The sequence below is a fragment of the Eufriesea mexicana genome, unplaced genomic scaffold (genome assembly GCF_001483705.2).
Source record: "Eufriesea mexicana isolate 0111107269 unplaced genomic scaffold, ASM148370v2 scaffold3377, whole genome shotgun sequence".
In the NCBI taxonomy this organism is placed as follows: Eukaryota; Metazoa; Arthropoda; class Insecta; order Hymenoptera; family Apidae; genus Eufriesea; species Eufriesea mexicana.
Genome location: NW_016911411.1, coordinates 1,060,523 through 1,072,757, shown reverse-complemented (window position 1 = coordinate 1,072,757; position 12,235 = coordinate 1,060,523). Strand labels below are relative to the sequence as shown.

At 38.3% G+C, this 12,235-nt stretch overlaps 1 protein-coding gene across 1 annotated transcript in view; it reads left to right on the top strand.

Moving 5' to 3' along the window:
- sli (slit guidance ligand) overlaps positions 1–12,235 on the top strand; it is a 50,590-nt gene that overhangs the window by 16,986 nt on the left and 21,369 nt on the right. The window contains exons 9-16 of the mRNA XM_017904791.1: positions 37–108; positions 978–1,132; positions 2,136–2,142; positions 2,424–2,587; positions 6,529–6,679; positions 8,147–8,293; positions 11,889–11,960; positions 12,035–12,106. Coding sequence (XP_017760280.1) covers positions 37–108; positions 978–1,132; positions 2,136–2,142; positions 2,424–2,587; positions 6,529–6,679; positions 8,147–8,293; positions 11,889–11,960; positions 12,035–12,106 — 840 coding nt within the window. The remainder of the gene's footprint in view (positions 1–36; positions 109–977; positions 1,133–2,135; positions 2,143–2,423; positions 2,588–6,528; positions 6,680–8,146; positions 8,294–11,888; positions 11,961–12,034; positions 12,107–12,235) is intronic.

Below are 12,235 nucleotides of genomic sequence, written 5' to 3'. Positions count from 1 at the left end.
CTTCCGATGTTGAAAATCCTCGCACGTTCGTTGCAGTGTGCTGTATGGAAATAAGATCACCGAGCTGCCCAGTGGACTGTTCCAAGGCCTGACTAACTTGGAGTTACTGTAAGTTCGCCTGAATAATTTTTAATAATTTTTGAATAATTTTTGGCGGGAAATATTTGTTAGAGTCCTAATGAAATTAATAATAATTTTATTTCGCAATCGTCTGATGTTCAATTTAATAATTTTATTTGGATTTCTTAGTCAATTTTTAGGGATTAGGGAAACGTGAATTTTACATATAGTGTGTTAGATTTGAAATAAATATTGTAGTAATTATAGTTTTCGCGATCTCAAGCAATAGAAGCATAAATAAATAAATAATTAATTACTGTCTATTCTAGTAATCATAGTTTTCGTAATCCCAAGTAACAGAAGCATAAATAAATAAATAAATAATTACTGTCTACTCTAACAATCATAGTTTTTAGGATCCCAAGCAATAGAATAAATAAATAAATTATTATTTATAAATAAATAAATAAATAATTACTGTCTACTCTAGCAATCATAATTTTCGCGATCCCAAATAATAGAAGCATAAATAAATAAATAAATAAATGAATAAATAATTACTGTCCACTTTTGAATAAAATCGAGTGCTATGCATCGATCAACAAAAGCACAAAAATCGAATAAAATCATAAGCAACTTGTGTACAAGTTAGTCGAAATTAAATGTAGGATACGATCAAAAATTAATAATTTATAGCTCCATGTAGAATAATTAAACGAGCTAAGCCATGATCATCTATCGTTCCATCATCTTCAATTGCAACTTGCAACTCTTCAACGATTCACAATTTCGTACTCGATATGCCAGAAAATTTCGCGGAATTTGGAAATTCAGCGTGGCATAGCCGCTGTTTAATTATTCGCCGATCAATGGAGTCACCAGCCACGTAAATTGACGAGACAAAACGAACTTTTCAGGCTGCTGAACGCGAACCAGATATCCTGCATACGAACCGATCTGTTCCGAGATCTGACCAGCCTGACTCTGTTGTCGCTGTACAATAACAACATCAGATCCCTGGCCAATGGAACTTTCGCCAATCTACGAAGCATTAAAACGCTGTTTGTATCCCGCCATTGAACCGTTAATTTATACAAATTACCGCGGCTTTAACGCTTCGAGCCCTTCCAAACGCCCGTTGTAAAGGATCGAATTGCAAACGCGTGTCGCACCGCGTTCGGTTCGTTGTGTACCATTGGCTCGCGGAATATTCGGCCACGGTTGTTCGCTGATTGACACTCTTACAGCGTTTTCATCGAAATATGCGGGCAAATTGTTAGATTCTGTCCGAATTGATCGCGTTATTCCGCCATAATTCATCGCAGACTATTAGGGGATAATTCTCGGTGGATATCGGGCTGGATTATAATAATATTCGGCAAGTTCGTCAGCGTTTTTCACGTGTCACGGTATTATACGTATGCTCCCTGACGCGTTCGTGAATTTTTAATAAACCCTCCGACGTCCAATTCGGATAAACCCGAGCGTTTGCCGCGATTCAGCGCGACGCGTTAAAGAGGAACGTCTGAGATTCGTGGAGCCAAGATAGAGGTATCATTACCTCTACGTTACCTTGGTATTAAGATTCTTGGTGTCTCAATATCGACAAAAATGATTGATATTCGATTAGAATTATTGCAATTGTTATTATTTTATTATAATTATTATTACAATTATTTCGATTAGAATTGTACAATTTAAATTAAATTCTTAAAAATAATTTCCGGAGAGAGGGATAAAGGTACCAATGAAAAATAAAAATTCTATGTAATAATATTACCAAATTTATTGGGTAACCGATATAAGAATCAAATACTTGCAAATTTTGTTAGATATTGGGTGACGATGGTGTCTTATAACGAGAGAGCGAATAATAAATTATTTGCATTTTATTTCCAAGCTTTGCATTTATTTCCGAACGTGGAAACGTTGTTAGATATTGGCTAACGCTGGTGCCTTATAACGGGAGACCGAATAATAAATTATTTGCATTCTATTTCCACGTCTTTCTCCAACTTCGTTACGAAATTTCCGAAATAATCGGACGTGAAAACGCGAGATAAATTGAAAACGAGTCGTCTTGCAGAAATCTTTCTTTCGTATGCTTCCTCTGCCCATCGATGAAAGCGAGTAACCGTGCAAAATCGTTGTCGTCGAGCGAATGGAACAGAAGCCAACGCGAAATCTCGCAGAAGCTTCCTTTTATCAATTTCTGGGCCGTGCTTCTATCCATCGAGCGTGGGAAACGATAAAAACGGGATCGTTGTGTTTGAAAGAATCGGAATTCCCACGCCGGAATAAGCCGATACGAGATTTATGAAAGGAAGGATGATTTTGAAGAAATTCGTCGCATTTTCCCGCAGACATTTGGCAAAGAACCCGTTCATCTGCGACTGTAATCTGCGATGGCTGAACGCGTATCTTCACGCGAACCCCATCGAGACGTCGGGACCCAAGTGCGAGTCGCCGAAGAGGGTGCAGAAGCGGAGGATCGATTCGATGCGGGACGACAAGTTCAAATGTAAGGGTAAGCACGACCCGATTTCTCTGATATTTCTCTTCTAAACGCAACACGGAACACGGATACGAGTCGGTAATGCACGAGGATACCTTCCATCTTCCGGCTAACAGAGAGATCGTTGCTGAAAATATTCGGCGTAAGTGAAGAAATGATTCAGTGACTTGGAATTCAGAATTTATTGCCTCTCTACATCTCGCATTCCTTTCACGGAATTCATTTATCAGCATCAATTTCGAATTGATAAATTTCTTATTTTTGATCTAGATCGAGAGGAAAGTAGACGACAGAGAGCACGGTATTTTTCATTGGGAAAATTCAAAATTGACGCTATAGATACGCTGCAGAGTTCAAAGATATTTCATTCGGACTCAGGATTCTGTACAGTAGGTTGCAAAACCAAAAATACAGGCTTTCGAGACTTGAACCATACTCCTCGTCTCGCAGTAGCTATAATATTGGAATAGCATAAATAATTAATTAATTAGCTTAACTTCTTTCCTATAAAAATATTTCACGATCCAGCTGAATCTCTTAAGAAAATAATTTTCACTCAACAATAGATCACTATGACTCCTATACTCCTATAAAATAGATTCCACGAAAAAATTTTTCAAGATACTCTAAAAATGTCACCTAGGTAAGGCCCGACTGAAAGAAGGGAATCCATCAGTTCATTCGATGGAAGTAAGAAAGCTATAATAATAGTATAAATCGAAAAATTCATTAATTCGTTAGCTTAACTTCTTCCCTATAAAAATATTTCACGATCCATCTGAATCTCCTAAGAAAACAATTCTCGCTCGACAATAGATAACTATGCCTCCAATACACGATAGAAACCGAGAAAAAATTTCTTAAGATACTCCAAAAATGTCACCTAGGTAAGACCCAAGTGAAAGAAGGGAATCCATCAGCTCCCTCGATGGAAGTACGAAAGACGATTTTGTCCTCGAGCCTTCTTAGATTCCCTAGACACACTAGCGCCACCTGTGGACAAGAAAGATGATTGATCACGGTCGCGAGACGTTCGGAACCGGTGCTCAGTGGTAAATCTCGATTGCGAGCAGCCCTTCTGACCCTGCCACGAATCGCCATCGCGTCTCAAGGTGGACTCAAAGCCTGGTTCTCGAATGAAAAGACGACAGACCGAGAGTAAGTGGCGTAGGAGAGGCGCTCGAGGAGGCGTGCCGTGAGCAGAGAAATCTTGAAGGCGCGCGTGTTCAAGAATAACAACAGGAACATCGTGCATTTCCTTTTCACGGTTGTATATTTCACCTAATTGCACTTAGCCGAGCGGAATATAATCGCGCTCCTCCTACCTCGGCTGTTTCCGCGCGCGGCAAATCACAGCGGAAAATAAACACTCGGCTGGCACGTATGCGGCTGGACGTAGCCGTTACCCTTATGCCGCGTTTCCACCAAACGAGGACTTACTCGCGAAATTTCGCGCCAGCTCGCGTGATTTTTGGCCTCTCACTGCCTTCCACGAAAAAATTCGCGCTGAGAGCTTGGAATTGTCGAGAATTTTCGGGGAATTCGAGAGAAGCGCGAGATCTGGTAACGAGGTTAAGAGGTTAGGTTCTGAATGAAAATGGTTTGCAAATGTTGTAAAACGATCCGATGGTAAATTAATTACGACGAATTTTTAAGAAATGTAATTTTCGTGGACTGAATTTTTCATTTCATTTTATCGAGAATTGCCGTGAGTTTGTGTAAAGAAGGATGAAATTGGAAATTAAAGGAAAAGTGCAGGATGTTACGTTCTTAAGGGCGAGTTTCTATATGCTAATATTGACATCTAGTTACCATTAAGAGGAGAAAGAAATAAGAAATGAAAGTCGTGTGACGTTATATAAAGGCGAGTTTCTATAATCTTCGCAATTTTTAGTGACGCTCGTTATTATTGAGGTTATGTTTAAGGTCAACGTGCAATCGAGTCGGTACGGCATCTACCAATAACGATTCTTCGTTTGACATGACAAGTAGCAGTGACTATAAAGAAATTTTTTCCTCTGCATCGCGATATTCCCTTTGAATTAAATGTTCCTTTCTCGGAACAATGTTTGTATTATTAACTATATTGGCAGGTAGCTATTATTAAACAATATCGAAAAGTATAACTAAATTATCAGTTCGGAGAACAATTTTATCTTTCCCTTGACTAAATAAAATCGAAGTAATTTAATTTACAGTACTAACATTTATTCTTCGTAAATATCTTACAAATTTGAGGTTATAGTATACAGCGAAGTATAACTATCATAAATTATCAATTCAGAAAACAATTTTATCTTTCCCTTGACTAAATAAAATCGGAGTAATTTAATTTACAGTACTAACATTTATTCTTTGTAAATACCTTACAAATTTGAGGTTATAGTGAAATAAAAAATCCCATAGAAACCATCTCGAGAGAATCTTCCCGTAACATATTCTCCTAACTCAAGCATAGTATTCTCGTTTTACAATTACCGTTCACATCGTTCACATCTTCACATTTTTCTAACTTTCAAACATTATCAAACATTATCAAACATTACCTGACAGTTTACTAACCTCTTCCAATATTCTCTCAGTGTACTCACGTGCATCATAGCACAAGACACGCGAAAAAGGAATTCGATATCACCGGTAAACGACGGAAAAACAAGATTCTGGGTGATCACGATGGCGATCGATTAATGGAAGTCGAAGATAGGTGGCGGCCCGATCGCTCGCGCTGGGTTACCATGTTAACGTCGCGGCGATAAATTTTGATAATGAACAGCGGTGGCTGCGATATCATTAAATTAAGCATCGACACGAACTCTCTCTCTCTCTCCTCCTCTCTCTCTCTCTCTTTCTCTCTCTCTCTCGCACGTTAATTGAGTGTTGAATGTCACGGTGCTCCGAGGTGAATATGTTTATGTATGAGTACGCGCGCGCAGGTGATTTATCATCACATTATACGCCGCATTACAAATTGTCCGCCGCGATACACGCGCGTAATTATATCGGTAATTTGCGTCCCGCGTTTAATAACGGGGCTACACGCGGCGTCGCGTGGTCACTTTCTCCGCGGGCCTCGTTTCTTCGCCGGCCGCCGCCATCTTGTGACCGGGCTCGCGGTGTCCCCATGAGTCCACGCGTAACTTCCACGATCGATGGCCTGGTATTTCCGTCCACTTTGCCTCTCCTCTTTTCCTCTTACCTTGTTCCCTCTGTTCCCCCTAGATCCAAGCCAGAGTCGCGAACTTCTCGACGCGATACCCGTGGATTAGACGGCTCCTTGATACGGGCAGCTAGATTTTTGTATAAATTGAAGCTGAGTGCTCCTATAATGGTACCGCAATTTCTACTTTATAAAAGCTGAGAGCCATTAACGTGGCAGCGCTGTGTCATTTCGAGAGTAAAAGCTGACTGCCTGTGACACCGTATTGTACTCTTCGGCTCGTCAATGTTGCCAGTGATGACGCGCTCTAGCGCCAATTTGACCGTGACAGCTTGTCCTAAACTGCCATCGGAAGTTTCCTTTGCGGTGATCACCTGTTATCTCGAAACGTCGTGTTACTCGTCAATTAGAATCGGCGGAATTTCATCGGAGATTTCGTAGAGGCTGTCAGTCAATTAGCGATTCATTCGAATGAAAGACAGCTCGTCGTGATCACTGGGATGGAAGTCTATCGTTAAACGATTAATCAGACAGTTTCTTCGATACGGTAATCGTCGAAGTCGTAGATAAGTAGTTAGCATGCTCGATCGATCAGAAGTGAGAGCCACTGTGACGGTGGTGGTAGTCCCGACATTGACAGAATCTAGCAGCCTTCTCTATGGCGTCGCGTTTTTAAGCCCTTAAACGCTTTAATCACTGACTCATTTGAAGAGCGACACTCTGTAGCCCTGAGAGGGAAAGACAGATCAGACGAGATTACTTGAAGTAGATTTTGTATCCGGCTGTTTGTACTTAGGCGACGAGGAGCTCTTGACGAAGAGAGCAGGCGAGTGCATCCTGCCTGGAGAGTGTCCAGAACCGTGTGTTTGCGACGGGGCGACAGTGGATTGTTCCAAAAGGAAGCTGACGTCGATACCCAAGGACCTGCCAATCTACACGTCCACCTTGTGAGTACAGCCACCGCGGCCTATCGATTTTATCCTATCGCGATCATGCTTCGTCGCGGTTTTTAATCTCCTACTGGATACTTGGAACTCGTGGAAGATTAGAATTAATTAATTAGAATTCATTTGACAGGGTGTCTTTGTTCGGGAGCGAAGACGAAATCGTTTGTAAATATTTCTGGGGTAGTTTGGAGAAATTAATCGTCAACCCCTTGCGTGGTCAGCTGTCACGTCTACGTCCCAAAAATGAGGGAGACGACAAATTATGCAATTTTATTATGCAGTATTAGATGCTCAGAATTTTGTTAATTATTATGAGAAATATTGTTACGTGTTTAAAGAAAGAGACTGTCCGTTGCAAAAATTTTGGCATGCTTGAATCCTTTGGGAATGAAACTACAGTCATATGAGAATGGTTCCATTCTGGAGAAAGCTTTGTTTAAAAATTTCTGCAAGGAGATAAGCCAAGTCTCTTGGAAGAAAGTTTAGATTAGAATTCAGAGTGAATTTTCGCACAGACACGTGCTCAGGACCATAAAAATGGCCGACTAGTCACAGACATGGAAAGTTCTTTTGGCAGAGGCTTGAAATACACGTAATAACAAATAATTCGTTTTTTTACTATTTTTTAACAAAAGTCTGTGTCAACTAATTTACGAGAAGCACGATATTCTTATTTTTAGAGTAATTTGAAAAATTGTATCAATCACTAGAGGGGTTAACTTTGCTCTGAAGAGAACTTATGCCAATTGATTTACGAAAAATAGGATATTCTCACTCTTGGACTAATTTTAAAAATTTTATCGACCACTTCAGGATTTAACTTTATTCCAAGAAAAACTTATGCCAATTAACTTACGAAAAATAGAATATTCTCATTCCTGGATTAATTTTAAAAATTTTATCGACCACCCAAGGGGTTAACTTTATTCCAAGAAAAACTTATGTCAATTAATTTATCAAAAATATGTTATTCTCATTCTTGGACTAATTTATAAAATTTTGTCAATCAGTCAAGGGGTTAACTTTGCTCTAAATAAAATATATGGCAATTAATTTATGAAAAAGACGATTCTCGGATAATTGTGAAAATTTGAGGAATCCCTGAATGAGGTATCGAAATAGACGTAATGACGATGGTTTTCAATAACGAATCGTAATGCGAGAAAAGAGCCAGTGGATCGATCTGATCGCTGGATCGTGACGAATGTTGTTCGAGGCCCCCCGTTTTCTCGTTCGCGCGAGAAAATTAATTCAAACGACCGACGAGATAATTATCTGATTAAAAGCTGGCCCGTAGCTAGCGGGAGCAGCGAACAATGAACAGGCCGAGCTATTATTCGAAATAAATTATTCGAACTCGTTTAATGGATCGACGCCCCGTAGCGCGATTAATTGCTCCCCGTATCAGACGCTGACGATAGACTCTAACTTTCTCGTCTCCCTGGCTTTCTTTGTCCTTGCGCCCAGACTGTTGGCCAACAATGAGCTGGATAAGATCAAAGCCGACGGCCTGTTCGAGAAGTTGCCGGAGCTGCAGCATTTGGACCTCAGGAAGAATAAAATCTCGCGCATCGAGGCCTCTGCGTTTCAGGGTGCACACAAACTCACCGAACTGTAAGTCTTTTTCGCCTTATCTTTTTATTCTGCCTTATCATTCGCCACTTTTCCATATATATATGGTAGAAATAAGATTCTCGGAATATCGAAATTTATGAAAATTCAAGAAAATTTGCGATACTTTCGGAAAGTTCGAAATTTCGCCACCTTTTGTTATTTTAGAAATCAAATGTCGAGTCTTTGCATCACTGACCAATCGATCTGTATATCTTTCGCTTATTTTATTTTATTATTGACGATTTTTATGTGTATAATAGAAATAAGATTCTGAGAATATAGAAATTTATGAAAATCGAAGAAAATTTTGAAGAATTCGGAATTTTGCAACCTCTTTGTTATTTGAAAAATCAAAGATCGAGACCTTGCAATTTTCTCAACGTTTAGAAAATCGATTAGACGATTTTTCGATAATTTATGGCTTCAAAATTTACGAGCACGAAATTTCGAACATATTTCGTCGTTTAAATTGAAAATTTGATAGAAAGTTCTTTTAAAAATATAGGAGATTAAATTTCAAATTGACGAATAAATAGGGAGCGGGTCGATGCTTTACGAGGTTCCGAAAATTCGAAATTCTGAGAAATTTTTATCGACGTTTGAAATTTAAAATATACTCCGAATTTTTCCCAAGGATTATGGGAAAATTGAATATGTAGTGGACGAGTGAAGGAATCACTGTGTCGATTTTTTATAATGTCTTGGATTCGAGTTTCGAGGATTCTGAAATTAGGTTTGCACTCGCGCCTATTGTAGTAAGTATTTAATTAAGGGCTGCATGATAATGCGCGATACTATATTTAGCAGGAAATTTGATTTTATGATACTACGCTGTGTATAAAGGCTTGTTCATTAGAGGTGTTATCTTCGACAGAGATCAAAATAGAATGAAATTGCTTTTTAGTTTGTGTTTCAAAGAGTAATATTAATGCCCTGAAAGCCAGTAATTGAATTCGTTTCGGTCTTAAAATTACAATTAGTATAATGGTAAAAATGCGCCGCCGTTTGTACATATTTGCACATTTACTTAATTAAAGATTATTTCTCACACTCATAAAACTAAGTGACAACAAACACGTTGGAAAACACGATACACACGTGAAAATTGCTCGAAAACAAAAATCAGATAACACGGTGGATATCGCTTTAAAAATAATTAAATTTTATCCTACACAATTAACATTTAATTACGATACAAAATAATGCTAAAAATTAATTTCTCTAAAAAACAATATTCTCATAAAAAAATAATAAATTCAAAATAAATATAAAATTCCCAAGAAAAATATTACTTCTGTCAAAAATCGAAAGAATTTTTAAAATATCAGCTGCAAAAATTTCTAATAATCTCTTCATCTCATTTTCCTCTAAAAAAAGCAGTATTTTCACAAAGGAATAATAAATTCAAAATAAATATAAAATTCCCAAGAAAAATATTACTTCTGTCAAAAATCGAAAGAATTTTTAAAATATCAGCTGCAAAAATTTCTAATAAACTCTTTATCTCATTTTTCCCTAAAAAAACAATATTTTCGTAAAAGAATAATAAATCTAAAACAAATAAAAAATTCCCAAGAAAAATATTACTTCTGACATTATAATAAATCGAAGCTCGTCCAAGCTTCAAAAATAAATTTCACGTGTGACAAAATATCGTTTTAAAAAGCCAATGAGTCCGAAATTTAAAACCATGCTATTAATTCGACGGGGTAATTCGATTTGTCATGAAAATCGTTGTTTGTTTCAATTTTCTCTTTTTTCCTCTTTCTCCTTTTTTTTTTTTCCTTTTCTCTGGTGTCGCCTTCCGAAACGTTTCCAGATGAGAAAGCTGCGAATAACAGGGCTGTATTCAGACCGTCGAGATTACTTGCGTTATTTGTGCCTAACTCGATCGGGACTTTGAAACGAGCTTTAACGAAGCAGAATAGGATTTAATTTTCAAAGGCAATTAACGGGACAATGGGTCGATTAATTAGATAGCCGGAGGGGCGGAGGGTGGCTGTTGCTCGTGTGTATTTTAGTACGGCCGAGTGCAAAGCATGAATCGAAATGACGCGCGTCCCCAAGGAAAAACACGTCGGACGATAAATATTTTTTTGTTTGCAGAAGAATTCGAACGGACTATACCGACGTATGAAAATATTTGCGCAGCGCAGCTTTCCAACTGGCAAACGTTTTGAATTATTGCTCAGATATACGACCGCCATTTTGTTTGTCCCGTGCTACCCTCTTGATCCACCTGTCTTCCCGTCGCTCCTCGATTCTTTTCAAAGAACGATGTATCGATCGTTCGTGCCGTTTAAAAATAGTACTAACACTGAACCTGGTCTGTACAGCCATTTTTAAATTTTGCATCCAAAATTTTACATTTGTCGCGATTACTCGAATACCTTTGTTATGATTTATACGCATAATCGATTTTTCTATGATCACCTCATTTCGATATCTTTCCCTTTTGTTTCAACAAATTTTTAAATAGATAAATTTTAAAATAGGTTGGTTAATCGTTTATTGGTGAAAATTGGTAGTTTGTTATTTATTAAATATTACCATATTTTAAATGAAATTATGTAGGGGCACAGTGGTATAAATTACAATTGTTAATACTTTATTTGGTAAAAGATTATTGGATCTAGAAAAAGGGTTTTACTATTTTATTCCGAAAATGAAAATATCGATATTATTTTTCGAGCAATTCGGTAGTCAAATTTTCTTAATTTTATGTTGAGCTTCAGATAAATCATCGTAGCTGTAGCAATATCTAACTATACATACTATAACTGTTCAATATTAATGTGCACTTCTTCTCATTTCCTGATCCTACTATATTTAATTTTAAATAAAATTTCGATATTATTTTTTGAGCAATTCGGTAGTCAAATTTTGTTAATTTTACGTTGAGCTTCGGACAAATCATCGTAGCTGTAATAATATATAAATATACAATATCAATAAGCACTTCTCATCATCTACTGATGACTATATATAATGTCAAATAAAATTTCAAAATTTTCTTCTTGCCACAGATCCACTCCCATCTCACGATTCTATAACTCCTACCTGTTTTCTCTTATAAAATTCATATTGAATAAAATGAATACCGATAACACCATAACTCGTCATCTAACAAGAACCGAACCATTGTCCTCATAAAATCGAAGCAACGATCCACAAAACGATCTAAAAATCGGTATAAAGCAACCAGTTGGAACCAGAAATGTTAAATTAACACGCAGAAAAACCCCATCAAATTATTTCACCAAAAAAGAAAAAGAAAAAATAAAAAGTAAAATAAAAATGTGCAAAAACTGAAACCACCATAACGCGACGAAGACCAGTGTAATGAAATCGAGCCTCACGTTCCCGCGGAAAATCGGTTTATCGGAGATAGAGCGACAGAGGTTTCGCGCGATAGCGATAGTAATTTGTGCGCGAATTTTCCATGGTTTCGACGGTGCAACGACGCGTGGAGGCATCGATTCCCATCGACGCGTAAAGGGTACCCATAGAGCGCCTCTTCTTTTAATATTTCGCTACCAGCGCGCCCCCTACCCGTGCGCCATTGCCGTAACGAGCGCCACTCTCGTTTTCGCAGGCTCCTGTCGGAGAACCAGCTGAGGGAGGTGCACCACAAGATGTTCACCGGCCTGACGAATCTTAAGACCCTGTGAGTAGAAACTTTTATGTCTCTTCATAAAACGCTATCACCCGGGGTAACCCCCTCGAACATCATTTTCGCAGGAACCTGCACGAGAACGCCATAACCTGCGTTATGCACGGCTCGTTCGACGGATTGACGCACATACGCACCATGTAAGTATCCATCGGAACGATGCTGCTTTTACTAGCCCGCCTTACCCCAGCGCCGCCAGCTGCCCCTTTTTAAACGCGAAATCGATTCCCGCCGGATGCGAAAGGGGTTATTGAATTTCCTCTCCCCCC